The sequence below is a fragment of the Petromyzon marinus genome, chromosome 85 (genome assembly GCF_048934315.1).
Source record: "Petromyzon marinus isolate PM22_M1 ecotype Great Lakes invasive population chromosome 85, UKy_Petmar_22M1.pri1.0, whole genome shotgun sequence".
Taxonomy (NCBI): Eukaryota; Metazoa; Chordata; class Hyperoartia; order Petromyzontiformes; family Petromyzontidae; genus Petromyzon; species Petromyzon marinus.
In genome coordinates this window covers 6,297,685-6,313,340 of record NC_133750.1, presented here as the reverse complement: position 1 = coordinate 6,313,340, position 15,656 = coordinate 6,297,685, and the positions used below count along the sequence as shown (strand labels likewise).

Genomic DNA, 15,656 nt, shown 5'->3' with positions numbered 1-15,656 from the left:
CCCACCCACCCACTCACTCACCCACTCACCCACTCACTCACTCACTCACCCCCCCACTCACTCACCCACTCACGCACTCACTCACTCACCCACTCACTCACCCACTCACCCATCCACTCACTCACTCACTCACCCACTCACTCACTCACCCACTCACCCACCCACCCACCCACTCACCCACCCACTCACCCACTCACCCACCCCCCCACCCACCCACCCACTCACCCACCCCCCCACCCACCCCCCCACCACCAGTCCCCAGCTCTCCACCACGCCGCGTGCAAGTGGAGGCGGTGAATTCCACGGCAATCCGCGTCACGTGGAGACCGCCACCTGCAGACTCTTGTCACGGACTCATCAGGGGCTACCTCGTTCACTACAGCCTGTTGCTGAGTGATGGTGGCGGTGGTGGTGGAGGTGGTGGAGGTGGTGGTGGAGGTGGATACAAAACTACTCCCTTCATCAAGGACGTCATGATGCCTGAGGTTGAGGTGAGTGGGTGGGTGAGTGGGTGGGTGAGTGAGTGGGTGGGTGAGTGAGTGAGTGGGTGAGTGGGTGGGTGAGTGAGTGGGTGGGTGAGTGGGTGGGTGGGTGAGTGAGTGGGTGGGTGAGTGAGTGAGTGAGTGGGTGGGTGGGTGGGTGAGTGGGTGGGTGGGTGGGTGAGTGGGTGGGTGGATGGGTGAGTGAGTGGGTGGGTGAGTGGGTGAGTGAGTGGGTGGGTGGGTGAGTGGGTGAGTGGGTGGGTGAGTGGGTGGGTGGGTGAGTGGGTGAGTGAGTGGGTGGGTGGGTGAGTGAGTGGGTGGGTGGGTGAGTGAGTGAGTGGGTGAGTGGGTGGGTGAGTGGGTGAGTGGGTGGATGGGTGAGTGAGTGGGTGAGTGAGTAGGTGAGTGGGTGAGTGAGTGTATGGGTGAGTGAGTGGGTGAGTGAGTGGGTGGGTGGGTGAGTGAGTGGGTGAGTGAGTGAGTGGGTGAGTGAGTGAGTGGGTGGGGGGTGGGTGAGTGAGTGGGTGAGTGAGTGAGTGAGTGGGTGGGTGCGTGGGTGAGTGAGTGAGTGAGTCGGTGGGTGGGTGAGTGAGTGGGTGGGTGAGTGAGTGGGTGAGTGAGTGGGTGGGTGAGTGGGTGGGTGGGTGGGTGAGTGGGTGGGTGGGTGGGTGAGTGGGTGAGTGGGTGAGTGGGTGAGTGAGTGGGTGGGTGGGGGGGTGGGTGGGTGGGTGAGTGGGTGGGTGGGTGAGTGGGTGGGTGGGTGAGTGGGTGAGTGGGTGGGTGGGTGAGTGGGTGGGTGGGTGGGTGAGTGAGTGGGTGGGTGGGTGGGTGAGTGAGTGGGTGGGTTGGTGAGTGAGTGGGTGGGTGGGTGGGTGAGTGAGTGAGTGGGTGGGTGAGTGGGTGAGTGGGTGGATGGGTGAGTGAGTGGGTGGATGGGTGAGTGAGTGGGTGAGTGAGTAGGTGAGTGGGTGAGTGAGTAGGTGAGTGGGTGAGTGAGTGGATGGGTGAGTGAGTGGGTGAGTGAGTGAGTGGGTGAGTGAGTGAGTGGGTGGGTGGGTGGGGGGTGGGTGAGTGAGTGAGTGAGTGGGTGAGTGAGTGAGTGGGTGGGTGAGTGAGTGGGTGGGTGAGTGAGTGAGTGGGTGAGTGAGTGAGTGGGTGGGTGAGTGAGTGAGTGGGTGGGTGAGTGAGTGGGTGGGTGAGTGAGTGAGTGAGTGGGTGAGTGAGTGAGTGAGTGGGTGGGTGAGTGAGTGGGTGGGTGAGTGAGTGAGTGGGTGAGTGAGTGAGAGAGTGAGTGGGTCGGTGGGTGAGTGGGTGGGTGGGTGGGTGACTTTGTGACTGACCACGTGACTGCCTGACCGTGTGACTGACTAGGAGTTGGTGATTGGTGGACTTCAGGCAGAAGCGACTTACTCACTCACAGTCGCCGCTTACACAACCAAGGGAGATGGAGCACGAAGTCGTCCCCGGCTGTGCTCCACCACGGGGGCCGGTGAGTGACTACAGGGTGACTACAGGGTGACTAGGGGTGACTACAGGGTGACTACGGGGTGACTAGGGTGTGACTAGGGGTGATTGCAGGGTGACTAGGGGGTGACTAGGGGTGACTACAGGGTGACTAGAGGGTGACTAGGGGTGACTACAGGGTGACTACAGGGTGACTAGAGGGTGACTAGAGGTGACTACAGGGTGACTACAGGGTGACTAGAGGGTGACTAGAGGTGACTAGGGGTGACTACAGGGTGACTACAGGGTGACTACAGGGTGACTAGGGGTGACTAGGGGGTGACTACAGGGTGACTACAGGGTGACTAGCGGTGACTACAGGGTGACTAGGGGTGACTAGGGGGTGACTAGGGGGTGACCTGGGGTGACTAGGGGTGACTACAGGGTGACTAGGGGGTGACTAGCGGTGACTAGGGGGTGACTAGGGGTGACTGAAGGGTGACTAGGGTGTGATTAGGGGGGTGACTAGGGTGAATACACGGTGACTAGGGGTGACTAGGGGTGACTAGTGGGTGACTACAGGGTGACTACAGGGTGACTAGGGGGTGACTGACTAGGGAGTGACTAGGGAGTGACTACAGGTGACTTGGTGTAACTAGGGGTGACTACAGGGTGACTAGGGGTGACTAGGGGGTGACTAGGTGTGACTAGGGGTGACTACAGGGTGACTAGTGGTGACTAGAGGGTGACTAGGGGTGACTAGGGGTGACTACAGGGTGACTACAGGGTGATTAGGGGGTGACTACAGGGTGACTAGGGGTGACTAGGGGTGACTAGGGGGTGACTACAGGGTGACTAGGGGGTGACTACAGGGTGACTAGGGGTGACTAGGGGGTGACTAGGGGGTGACCTGGGGGTGACTAGGGGTGACTACAGGGTGACTAGGGGGTGACTAGCGGTGACTAGGGGTGACTGAAGGGTGACTAGGGGGTGACTAGGGGTGACTAGGGGTGACTACAGGGTGACTAGGGGTGACTAGGGGTGACTAGGCATGACTAGCGGTGACTACAGGGTGACTACAGGGTGACTAGGGGGTGATTAGGGGTGACTAGCGGTGACTAGCGGTGACTAGGGGTGACTAGGGGGTGACTGACTAGGGGTGACTAGGGGGTGACTACAGGGTGTCTAGAGGGTGACTAGTGGTGACTACCAGTGACTAGGGGTGACTAGGGGGTGAATAGAGGGTGACTAGTGGGTGAATAGGGGGTGACTAGGGGTGACTACAGGGTGACTAGGGGGTGACTAGGGGGTGACTACAGGGTGACTAGGGGGTGACTAGGGGGTGACTAGGGGTGACTATGGGTGACTATGGGTGACTATGGGTGACTACGGGGTGACTAGGGGTGACTACGGGGTGACTACGGGGTGACTACGGGGTTACTACAGGGTGACTAGGGGTGACTAGGGGGTGACTAGGGGGTGACTAGAGGGTGACTAGAGGGTGACTAGGGGTGACTACACGGTGACTAGGGGTGACTAGGGGTGACTAGGGTGAATACGGGGTGACTAGGGGTGACTAGGGGTGACTAGGGGTGACTAGGGGGTGATTACGGGGTGACTAGGGGGTGACTAGGAGTTACTAGGGGTGACTAGGGGGTGACTAGGGGTGACTATGGGGTGACTAGGGGGTGACTACAGGGTGACTAGAGGGTGACTAGGGAGTGACTACGGGGTGACTAGGGGGTGACTAGGGGTGACTATGGGTGACTAGGGGGGTGAGTGGATGAATGAGTGAGTGGGTGTGACTAAGCGAGTGACTGAGTGACTGAATGAGTGACTGAGTGAGTGACTGGGTGCCGGAGTGAGTGATTTAGCAAGTGACGGATTGAGTGACTTAGCAAGAGACTGAGTGACTAAGCAAGTGACTGGGTAATTGAGTGACTAAACGAGTGAATGAGTGACTAAGCGAGTGACTGAGCGAGCGAGTGACTAAGCGAGTGACTGAGTGATTAAGTAACTGAGTGACTAGGCGAGTGACTGAGCGAGTGACTAAGCGAGTGACTGAGTGACTAAGTATCTGAGTGACTAAGCGAGTGACTGAGTGACTAAGTAACTGAGTGACTAGGCGAGTGACTGAGCGAGCGAGTGACTAAGCGAGTGACTGAGTGAATAGGTAACAAAGCGAGTGACTGAGCGAGCGAGTGACTAAGCGAGTGACTGAGCGAGCGATTGAGTGAACGAGCAAGTGACTAAGCGAGTGACTGAGTGACTGAGTGACTAAGCCAGTGACTAAGCGAGTGACTGAGTGACTGAGCGAGCGAGTGACAAAGCGAGTGACTAAGCGAGTGACTGAGCGACTAAGCGAGTGACTGAGTGACTGAGTGAGTGACTAAGCGAGTGACTAAGCAAGTGACTGACGGAGTGACTAAGCGAGTGACTGAGTGACTAAGCGAGTGACTAAGCGAGTGACTGAGTGACTGAGCGAGCGAGTGACTGAGTGAGTGACTGAGCCAGTGACTGAGTGACTAGGTAACTGACCGAGTGACTAAGCGAGTGACTGAGTGACTAAGTGAGTGACTGAGCGAGTGACTGAGTGACTGAGCGAGTGACTGAGTGACTAAGTGAGTGACTAAGCGAGTGACTGACTGAGTGACTGAGTGACTAAGCCAGTGACTAAGCGAGTGACTGACTGAGTGACTGAGTGAGTGACTGACTGAGTGACTAAGCAAGTGACTGAGCGACTAAGCGAGTGACTGAGTGACTAAGCGAGTGACTGAGTGACTAAGCGAGTGACTGAGTGAGTGATTGACTGAGTGACTAAGCGAGTGACTGAGTGACTGACTGAGTGACTAAGCGAGTGACTGACTGAGTAACTAAGCGAGTGACTGAGTGACTAAGCGAGTGACTGAGTGAGTGACTGAGCGAGTGAATGAGTGACTGACTGAGTGACTAAGCGAGTGACTGAGTGACGAAGCGAGTGACTGAGTGACTGAGCGAGTGACTGAGTGACTAAGCGAGTGACTAAGCGAGTGACTCACTGAGTGACTGAGTGACTAAGCGAGTGACTAAGCGAGTGACTCACTGAGTGACTGAGTGACTAAGTGAGTGACTAAGCGAGTGACTAACTGAGTGACTGAGTGAGTGACTGAGTGACTAAGCGAGTGACTGAGTGACTGAGCGAGTGACTGAGTGACTAAGCGAGTGACTGACTGAGTGACTAAGCGAGTGACTGAGTGACTAAGCGAGTGACTGAGTGAGTGACTGACTGAGTGACTAAGCGAGTGACTGAGTGACTGAGCGAGTGACTGAGTGACTAAGCGAGAGAGTGACTAAGCGAGCGAGAGAGTGACTAAGCGAGTGACTGAGTGACTAAGCGAGTGACTGAGTGAGTGACTGACCGAGTGACTAAGCGAGTGACTGACTGAGTGACGAAGCGAGTGACTGAGTGACTGACTGAGTGACTAAGCGAGTGACTGACTGAGTGACTAAGCGAGTGACTGAGTGACTAAGCGAGTGACTGAGTGAGTGACTGACTGAGTGACTAAGCGAGTGACTGAGTGACTAAGCGAGTGACTGACTGAGTGAGTGACTGACTGAGTGACTAAGCGAGTGACTGAGTGACTGACTGAGTGACTAAGTGAGTGACTGAATGAGTGACTAAGCGAGTGACTGAGTAACTCAGTGAGTGACTGACTGAGTGACTAAGCGAGTGACTAAGTGAGTGACTGACTGAGTGACTGACTGAGTGACTAAGCGAGTGACTAAGCGAGTGACTGACTGAGTGACTGACTGAGTGACTAAGCGAGTGACTAAGCGAGTGAGTGACTGACTGAGTGACTGAGTGACTAAGCGAGTGACTGACTGAGTCACTGACTGAGTGACCGACTGAGTGACTAAGCGAGTGACTGACTGAGTGACTGAGTGACTGAGTGACTAAGCGAGTGACTGACTGAGTGACTAAGTGAGTGACTGACTGAGTGACTAAGCGAGTGACTAAGCGAGTGAGTGACTGACTGAGTGACTAAGTGAGTGACTGACTGAGTGACTAAGTGAGTGACTAAGCGAGTGACTAAGCGAGTGAGTGACTGACTGAGTGACTGAGTGACTAAGTGAGTGACTGACTGAGTAACTAAGCGAGTGACTAAGCGAGTGAGTGACTGAGTGACTGAGTGACTAAGCGAGTGACTGACTGAGTGACTAACCGAGTGACTAAGCGAGTGACTAAGCGAGTGACTAGGTAACTGACCGAGTGACTGAGTGAGCGAGTGACTAAGCGAGTGACTAAGCGAGTGAGTGACTGACTGAGTGACTGAGTGACTAAGTGAGTGACTTACTGAGTGACTTACTGAGTGACTAAGCGAGTGACTGACTGAGTGACTAAGCGAGTGAGTGACTGACTGAGTGACTGAGTGACTAAGCGAGTGACTAAGCGAGTGAGTGACTGACTGAGTGACTGAGTGACTAAGCGAGTGACTAGGTAACTGACCGAGTTACTGAGCGAGCGAGTGACTAAGCGAGTGAGTGACTGACTGAGTGACTGAGTGACTAAGCGAGTGACTGACTGAGTGACTAAGCGAGTGACTGACTGAGTGACTAAGCGAGTGACTAGGTAACTGACCGAGTGACTGAGCGAGCGAGTGACTAAGCGAGTGATTAAGCGAGTAAGTGACTGACTGAGTGACTGAGTGACTAAGCGAGTGACTGACTGAGTGACTGACTGAGTGACTAACTGAGTGACTAAGCGAGTGACTAACTGAGTGACTAACTGAGTGACTGACTGAGTGACTGACTGAGTGACTGACTGAGTGACTAACTGAGTGACTAACTGAGTGACTAACTGAGTGACTAAGCGAGTGACTAAGCGAGTGACTAAGCGAGTGACTAACTGAGTGACTAACTGAGTGACTGAGTGACTAAGCGAGTGACTAAGCGAGTGACTAACTGAGTGACTAACTGAGTGACTAACTGAGTGACTAACTGAGTGACTGACTGACTGACTAACTGAGTGACTAACTGAGTGACTGAGTGACTAACTCAGTGACTAACTGAGTGACTAACTGAGTGACTAACTGAGTGACTAACTGAGTGACTAACTGAGTGACTGAGCGACTGACTGACTGACTGAGTGACTGACTGAGTGACTAACTGAGTGACTAACTGAGTGACTGAGTGACTGACTGAGTGACTAACTGAGTGACTAACTGAGTGACTGAGTGACTAACTGAGTGACTAACTGAGTGACTGAGTGAGTGACTGACTGACTGAGTGACTGAGTGACTGACTGAGTGACTAACTGAGTGACTGAGTGACTGACTGAGTGACTGACTGAGTGACTGACTGAGTGACTGACTGAGTGACTGACTGAGTGACTAACTGAGTGACTAACTGAGTGACTAACTGAGTGACTAAGCGAGTGACTAACTGAGTGACTAACTGAGTGACTGAGTGACTAAGCGAGTGACTAAGCGAGTGACTAACTGAGTGACTAACTGAGTGACTAACTGAGTGACTAACTGACTGACTGACTGACTAACTGAGTGACTAACTGAGTGACTGAGTGACTAACTCAGTGACTAACTGAGTGACTAACTGAGTGACTAACTGAGTGACTAACTGAGTGACTAACTGAGTGACTGAGTGACTGACTGACTGACTGAGTGACTGACTGAGTGACTAACTGAGTGACTAACTGAGTGACTGAGTGACTGACTGAGTGACTAACTGAGTGACTAACTGAGTGACTGAGTGACTAACTGAGTGACTAACTGAGTGACTGAGTGAGTGAGTGACTAACTGAGTGAATGAGTGACTGACTGAGTGACTAACTGAGTGACTGAGTGACTGACTGACTGACTGAGTGACTAACTGAGTGACTGACTGAGTGACTGACTGAGTGACTAACTGAGTGACTAACTGAGTGACTGACTGAGTGACTAACTCCGTCTGCCCCAGTCCCCTTGCCTCCCGTGCTCTTTGTCAGCTATACTGGAGGGATCTCAGCCGTGGTGACGTGGAGACTAAGCGAGTGACTGACTGAGTGACTGACTGAGTGACTAAGCGAGTGACTAGGTAACTGACCGAGTGACTGAGCGAGCGAGTGACTAAGCGAGTGACTAAGCGAGTGACTGACTGAGTGACTGACTGAGTGACTGAGTGACTGACTGACTGAGTGACTGAGTGACTAAGCAAGTGACTGACTGAGTGACTGACTGAGTGACTGAGTGACTGACTGAGTGACTAACTGAGTGACTGAGTGACTAACTGAGTGACTAACTGAGTGACTGAGTGACTGACTGAGTGACTGACTGAGTGACTAACTGAGTGACTAACTGAGTGACTAACTGAGTGACTAACTCCGTCTGCCCCAGTCCCCTTGCCTCCCGTGCTCTTTGTAAGCTATACTGGAGGGATCTCGGCCGTGGTGACGTGGAGACTAAGCGAGTGACTGAGTGACTGAGTGACTGACTGAGTGACTGAGTGACTGACTGAGTGACTGACTGACTGACTGACTGAGTGACTAACTGAGTGACTGACTGAGTGACTGACTAACTGAGTGACTGAGTGACTAACTGAGTGACTGACTGAGTGACTAAGCGAGTGACTGACTGACTGAGTGACTAACTGAGTGACTAACTGAGTGACTGAGTGACTGACTGAGTGACTGACTGAGTGACTAAGCGAGTGACTAACTCCGTCTGCCCCAGTCCCCTTGCCTCCCGTGCTCTTTGTCAGCTATACTGGAGGGATCTCGGCCGTGGTGACGTGGAGACCGCCTAGTCAGAGTCACGGCACCTTGCTGGGATACCGGCTACAGGTGACTGGAGGGGCTTCCCGTGTCTCTCTCTGTCGCTGTGTCTCACTCACCGTGTCTCTCTCTGTCGCTCTGTCTCACTCACCGTGTCTCTCTCTGTCGCTGTGTCTCACTCACCGTGTCTCTCTCTGTCGCTGTGTCTCACTCACCGTGTCTCTCTCTGTCGCTCTGTCTCACTCACCGTGTCTCTCTCTGTCGCTCTGTCTCACTCACCGTGTCTCTCTCTGTCGCTCTGTCTCACTCACCGTGTCTCTCTCTGTCGCTCTGTCTCACTCACCGTGTCTCTCTCTGTCGCTCTGTCTCACTCACCGTGTCTCTCTCTGTCGCTGTGTCTCACTCACCGTGTCTCTCTCTGTCGCTGTGTCTCACTCACCGTGTCTCTCTCTGTCGCTGTGTCTCACTCACCGTGTCTCTCTCTGTCGCTGTGTCTCACTCACCGTGTCTCTCTCTGTCGCTCTGTCTCACCCCGTGTCTCTCTCTGTCGCTGTGTCTCACCCCGTGTCTCTCTCTGTCTCACTCACCGTGTCTCTCTCTGTCGCTGTGTCTCACTCACCGTGTCTCTCTCTGTCGCTGTGTCTCACTCACCGTGTCTCTCTCTGTCGCTGTGTCTCACTCACCGTGTCTCTCTCTGTCACTGTGTCTCACTCACCGTGTCTCTCTCTGTCGCTGTGTCTCACTCACCGTGTCTCTCTCTGTCACTGTGTCTCACTCACCGTGTCTCTCTCTGTCGCTGTGTCTCACTCACCGTGTCTCTCTCTGTCGCTGTGTCTCACTCACCGTGTCTCTCTCTGTCGCTGTGTCTCACTCACCGTGTCTCTCTCTGTCGCTGTGTCTCACCCCGTGTCTCTCTCTGTCTCACTCACCGTGTCTCTCTCTGTCGCTGTGTCTCACTCACCGTGTCTCTCTCTGTCGCTGTGTCTCACTCACCGTGTCTCTCTCTGTCGCTCTGTCTCACTCACCGTGTCTCTCTCTGTCGCTGTGTCTCACTCACCGTGTCTCTCTCTGTCGCTGTGTCTCACTCACCGTGTCTCTCTCTGTCGCTGTGTCTCACTCACCGTGTCTCTCTCTGTCGCTGTGTCTCACTCACCGTGTCTCTCTCTGTCGCTGTGTCTCACTCACCGTGTCTCTCTCTGTCGCTGTGTCTCACTCACCGTGTCTCTCTCTGTCGCTGTGTCTCTCACCCCGTGTCTCTCTCTGTCTCACTCACCGTGTCTCTCTCCCTCACTCACCGTGTCTCTCTCTCCCCGTGTCTCTCTCTCCCGTGTCTCTCTCTCACCCCGTGTCTCTCTCTGTCGCTCTGCCTCTCACCCCGTGTCTCTCTCTGTCTCACTCACCGTGTCTCTCTCTGTCTCACCCCGTGTCTCTCTCTGTCTCACTCACCGTGTCTCTCTCTGTCGCTGTGTCTCACCCCGTGTCTCTCTCTGTCTCACTCACCGTGTCTCTCTCTGTCGCTGTGTCTCACCCCGTGTCTCTCTCTGTCTCACTCACCGTGTCTCTCTCTCTCCCGTGTCTCTCTCTCTCTCACCCCGTGTCTCTCTCTCTCACCCCGTGTCTCTCTCTCTGTCTCACCCCGTGTCTCTCTCCCTCACCCCGTGTCTCTCACCCCGTGTCTCTCTCTGTCTCACCCCGTGTCTCTCTCTGTCTCACCCCGTGTCTCTCTCTGTCTCACCCCGTGTCTCTCTCTCCCTCACCCCGTGTCTCTCACCCCGTGTCTCTCTCTCACCCCGTGTCTCTCACCCCGTGTCTCTCTCCCTCTCACCGTGTCTCTCACCCCGTGTCTCTCTCTCACCCCGTGTCTCTCTCTCCCCGTGTCTCTCTCTCCCCGTGTCTCTCTCTCCCCGTGTCTCTCTCCCCGTGTGTCTCTGTCTCACCGTGTCTCTCTCCCCGTGTCTCCCAGTTTGGCAGAGTGGACGTGTCTCTCTCTCCCGTGTCTCTCTCACCCCGTGTCTCTCTCTCCCCGTGTCTCTCTCTCCCCGTGTCTCTCTCTCCCCGTGTCTCTCTCTCCCCGTGTCTCTCTCTCCCGTGTCTCTCTCTCACCCCGTGTCTCTCTCTGTCGCTCTGCCTCTCACCCCGTGTCTCTCTCTGTCTCACTCACCGTGTCTCTCTCTGTCTCACCCCGTGTCTCTCTCTGTCTCACTCACCGTGTCTCTCTCTGTCGCTGTGTCTCACCCCGTGTCTCTCTCTGTCTCACTCACCGTGTCTCTCTCTCTCCCGTGTCTCTCTCTCTCTCACCCCGTGTCTCTCTCTCTCACCCCGTGTCTCTCTCTCTCTCTCACCCCGTGTCTCTCTCCCTCACCCCGTGTCTCTCACCCCGTGTCTCTCTCTGTCTCACCCCGTGTCTCTCTCTCCCTCACCCCGTGTCTCTCACCCCGTGTCTCTCTCTGTCTCACCCCGTGTCTCTCTCTCCCTCACCCCGTGTCTCTCTCTCACCCCGTGTCTCTCACCCCGTGTCTCTCTCCCTCTCACCGTGTCTCTCACCCCGTGTCTCTCTCTCACCCCGTGTCTCTCTCTCCCCGTGTCTCTCTCTCCCCGTGTCTCTCCCCGTGTCTCTCTCCCCGTGTGTCTCTGTCTCACCGTGTCTCTCTCCCCGTGTCTCCCAGTTTGGCAGAGTGGACGTGTCTCTCTCTCCCCGTGTCTCTCTCACCCCGTGTCTCTCTCTCCCCGTGTCTCTCTCTCCCCGTGTCTCTCTCTCTCTGTGTCTCTCTCTCACCGTGTCTCTCTCACCCCGTGTCTCTCTCACCCCGTGTCTCTCTCTCCCCGTGTCTCTCTCTCCCCGTGTCTCTCTCTCTCCGTGTCGCTCTCTCTCCGTGTCTCTCTCACCCCGTGTCTCTCTCACCCCGTGTCTCTCTCTCCCCGTGTCTCTCTCTCCCCGTGTCTCGCTCTCTCCGTGTCTCTCTCTCACCGTGTCTCTCTCCCCGTGTGTGTCTCTCTCACCGTGTCTCTCTCTCACCGTGTCTCTCTCACCGTGTCTCTCTCTCACCCCGTGTCTCTCTCTCCCCGTGGCTCTCTCACCCCGTGTCTCTCTCTCCCCGTGTCTCTCTCTCTCCGTGTCTCTCTCTCACCGTGTCTCTCTACCCGTGTCTCCCAGTTTGGCAGAGTGGACGTGTCTCTCTCACCCCGTGTCTCTCTCTCCCTGTGTCTCTCTCTCACCGTGTCTCTCTCCCCGTGTGTGTCTCTCTCACCGTGTCTCTCTCTCACCCCGTGTCTCTCTCCCCGTGTCTCACCGTGTCTCTCTCCCCATGTCTCCCCGTGTCTCTCTCACCGTGTCTCTCCGTGTCTCTCTGTCTCACCGTGTCTCTGTCTCCCCGTGTCTCCCAGTTTGGCAGAGTGGACGTGTCTCTCTCCCTCCCCGTGTGTCTCTCTCTCCCCGTGTCTCTCTCCCCGTGTCTCCCCCCTCTCACCGTGTCTCTCTCACCGTGTCTCTCTCTCACCGTGTCTCTGTCTCCCCGTGTCTCCCAGTTTGGCAGAGTGGACGTGTCTCTCTCCCTCCCCGTGTGTCTCTCTCTCCCCGTGTCTCTCTCCCCGTGTCTCCCCCCTCTCCCCGTGTCTCTCTCACCGTGTCTCTCTCTCACCGTGTCTCTCTCCCCGTGTCTCTCTCACCGTGTCTCTCTCTCTCACCGTGTCTCTCTCCCTGTGTCTCTCTCACCGTGTCTCTCTCTCTCACCGTGTCTCTCTCCCTCTCCCCGTGTCTCTCTCACCGTGTCTCTCTCACCGTGTCTCTCTCTCACCGTGTCTCCCCGTGTCTCTCTCACCGTGTCTCTCTCTCACCGTGTCTCTCTCCCCGTGTCTCTCTCACCGTGTCTCTCTCTCTCACCGTGTCTCTCTCCCTCTCCCCGTGTCTCTCTCACCGTGTCTCTCTCCCCGTGTCTCTCTCCCCGTGTGTCTCCCCATGTCTCTCTCTCTCACCGTGTCTCCCTCTCCCCGTGTCTCTCTCTCTCTCCCCATGTTTCTCTCCCCGTGTCTCTCTCCCCGTGTGTCTCTGTCTCTCCGTGTCTCTCTCTCACCGTGTCTCTCTCCCCGTGTGTGTCTCTCTCACCGTGTCTCTCTCTCACCCCGTGTCTCTCTCTCCCCGTGTCTCTCTCTCCCCGTGTCTCTCTCCCCATGTCTCCCCGTGTCTCTCTCACCGTGTCTCTCCGTGTCTCTCTGTCTCACCGTGTCTCTGTCTCCCCGTGTCTCCCAGTTTGGCAGAGTGGACGTGTCTCTCTCCCTCCCCGTGTGTCTCTCTCCCCGTGTCTCTCTCCCCGTGTCTCCCCCCTCTCACCGTGTCTCTCTCACCGTGTCTCTCTCTCACCGTGTCTCCCCGTGTCTCTCTCACCGTGTCTCTCTCTCACCGTGTCTCTCTCCCCGTGTCTCTCTCACCGTGTCTCTCTCTCTCACCGTGTCTCTCTCCCTCTCCCCGTGTCTCTCTCACCGTGTCTCTCTCACCGTGTTTCTCTCCCCGTGTCTCTCTCTCTCACCGTGTCTCTGTCTCACTGTGTCTCCCAGTTTGGCAGAGTGGACGTGTCTCTCTCCCCGTGTCTCTCTCCCCGTGTGTCTCCCCATGTCTCTCTCTCTCACCGTGTCTCCCTCTCCCCGTGTCTCTCTCTCTCTCCCCATGTTTCTCTCCCCGTGTCTCTCTCCCCGTGTGTCTCTGTCTCACCGTGTCTCTGTCTCACCGTGTCTCCCTCCCCGTGTCTCTCTCCCCGTGTCTCTCTCCCCGTGTGTCTCTCTCTCCCCGTGTCTCTCTCCCCGTGTCTCTCTCCCCGTGTGTCTCCCCATGTCTCTCTCGCTCACCGTGTCTCTCTCCCCGTGTCTCTCTCCCCGTGTCTCTCTCTCTGACCGTGTGTCTCTCTCTCACCGTGTCTCTCTCCCTCTCCCCGTGTCTCTCTCACCGTGTCTCTCTCACCGTGTCTCTCTCACCGTGTCTCTCTATCCCCTTGTCTCTCTCACCGTGTCTCTGTCTCCCCGTGTCTCTCTCCCCGTGTGTCTCTGTCTCACCGTGTCTCTGTCTCACCGTGTCTCTCTCTCCCCGTGTGTCTCTGTCTCACCGTGTCTCTGTCTCACCGTGTCTCTCTCTCTCCGTGTGTCTCTCTCTCTCTCACCGTGTCTCTGTCTCACCGTGTCTCTCTCTCCCCGTGTGTCTCTGTCTCACCGTGTCTCTGTCTCACCGTGTCTCTCTCTCCCCGTGTGTCTTTGTCTCACCGTGTCTCTGTCTCACCGTGTCTCCCAGTTTGGCAGAGTGGACGTGTCTCTCTCCCCGTGTCTCTCTCCCCGTGTGTCTCCCCATGTCTCTCTCTCTCTCACCGTGTCTCTCTCTCACCGTGTCTCTCTCTCCCCGTGTGTCTCTCTCTCCCCGTGTCTCTCTCTCTCCCCGTGTCTCTCTCCCCGTGTCTCTCTCCCCGTGTGTCTCTGTCTCACCGTGTCTCTGTCTCACCGTGTCTCTCTCCCTGCGTCTCTCTGTCTCACCGTGTCTCTGTCTCACCGTGTCTCTCTCCCCGTGTCTCTCTGTCTCACCGTGTCTCTGTCTCACCGTGTCTCTCTCTCCCCGTGTGTCTCTGTCTCACCGTGTCTCTGTCTCACCGTGTCTCTCTCTCTCCCCGTGTGTCTCTGTCTCACCGTGTCTCGGTCTCACCGTGTCTCCCAGTTTGGCAGAGTGGACGTGTCTCTCTCCCCGTGTCTCTCTCCCCGTGTGTCTCCCCATGTCTCTCTCTCTCACCGTGTCTCTCTCTCCCCGTGTGTCTCTCTCTCCCCGTGTCTCTCTCTCTCCCCGTGTCTCTCTCCCCGTGTCTCTCTCCCCGTGTGTCTCTCTCTCCCCGTGTCTCTCTCTCTCCCCGTGTCTCTGTCTCACCGTGTCTCTCTCTCCCCGTGTGTCTCTGTCTCCCCGTGTTTCTCTCCCCGTGTCTCTCTCCCCGTGTGTCTCTGTCTCACCGTGTCTCTGTCTCACCGTGTCTCTCTCTCCCCGTGTGTCTCTGTCTCACCGTGTCTCTGTCTCACCGTGTCTCTCTCTCCCCGTGTGTCTCTGTCTCACCGTGTCTCTGTCTCACCGTGTCTCCCAGTTTGGCAGAGTGGACGTCTCTCCGCTGAGCACGCTGGAGTTTTCTCCCCTAGAGACAACGTACTCCCTTCCTGATATCCACCGAGGGGCTGTTTATGTCTTCCGGATCTCGGCAAAGAACCGTGCCGGCTTCGGGCAAGAATCCTCTAAGGTGGGAGACACGGGGAGAGAGAGACACGGGGAGAGAGAGAGACACGCTGGGGGAGAGAGACACGGAGAGAGAGAGAGACACGGGGAGAGAGAGACGCGGGGAGAGAGAGACACGGGGAGAGAGAGACACGGGGAGAGAGACGCGGGGAGAGAGACACGGGGAGAGAGAGACACGGGGAGAGAGACACGGGGGAGAGAGACACGGGGAGAGAGACACGGGGAGAGAGACGCGGGGAGAGAGACACGGGGAGAGAGAGACACGGGGAGAGAGAGACACGCTGGGGGAGAGAGACACGGAGAGAGAGAGAGACACGGGGAGAGAGACACGGGGAGAGAGACGCGGGGAGAGAGAGACGCGGGGAGAGAGACACGGGGAGAGAGACACGGGGAGAGAGACACGGGGAGAGAGAGAGAGACACGCTGGGGGAGAGAGACACGGAGAGAGAGAGACACGGGGAGAGAGACGGGGAGAGAGAGACACGGGGAGAGAGACACGCGGGGAGAGAGAGACACGGGGAGGGAGAGACACGGGGAGAGAGAGACACGGGGAGAGAGACACGGGGAGAGAGAGACGCGGGGAGAGAGAGACGCGGGGAGAGAGAGACACGGGGAGAGAGACACGGGGAGAGAGACACGGTGAGAGAGACACGGGGAGAGAGACACGGGGAGAGAGACACGGGGAGAGAGACACGGGGAGAGAGACATGGGGAGAGAGACACGGAGAGAGACATGGGGA

The 15,656-nt window shown here is 56.4% G+C and overlaps 1 protein-coding gene across 1 annotated transcript in view; it reads left to right on the top strand.

The window, feature by feature from the left end:
- The window catches only part of LOC116938443 (receptor-type tyrosine-protein phosphatase delta-like), a 137,050-nt gene that overhangs the window by 40,860 nt on the left and 80,534 nt on the right, over positions 1 to 15,656 (top strand). The window contains 4 exon segments of the mRNA XM_076057929.1: positions 256 to 491; positions 1,854 to 1,971; positions 8,630 to 8,739; positions 14,772 to 14,921. Coding sequence (XP_075914044.1) covers positions 256 to 491; positions 1,854 to 1,971; positions 8,630 to 8,739; positions 14,772 to 14,921 — 614 coding nt within the window.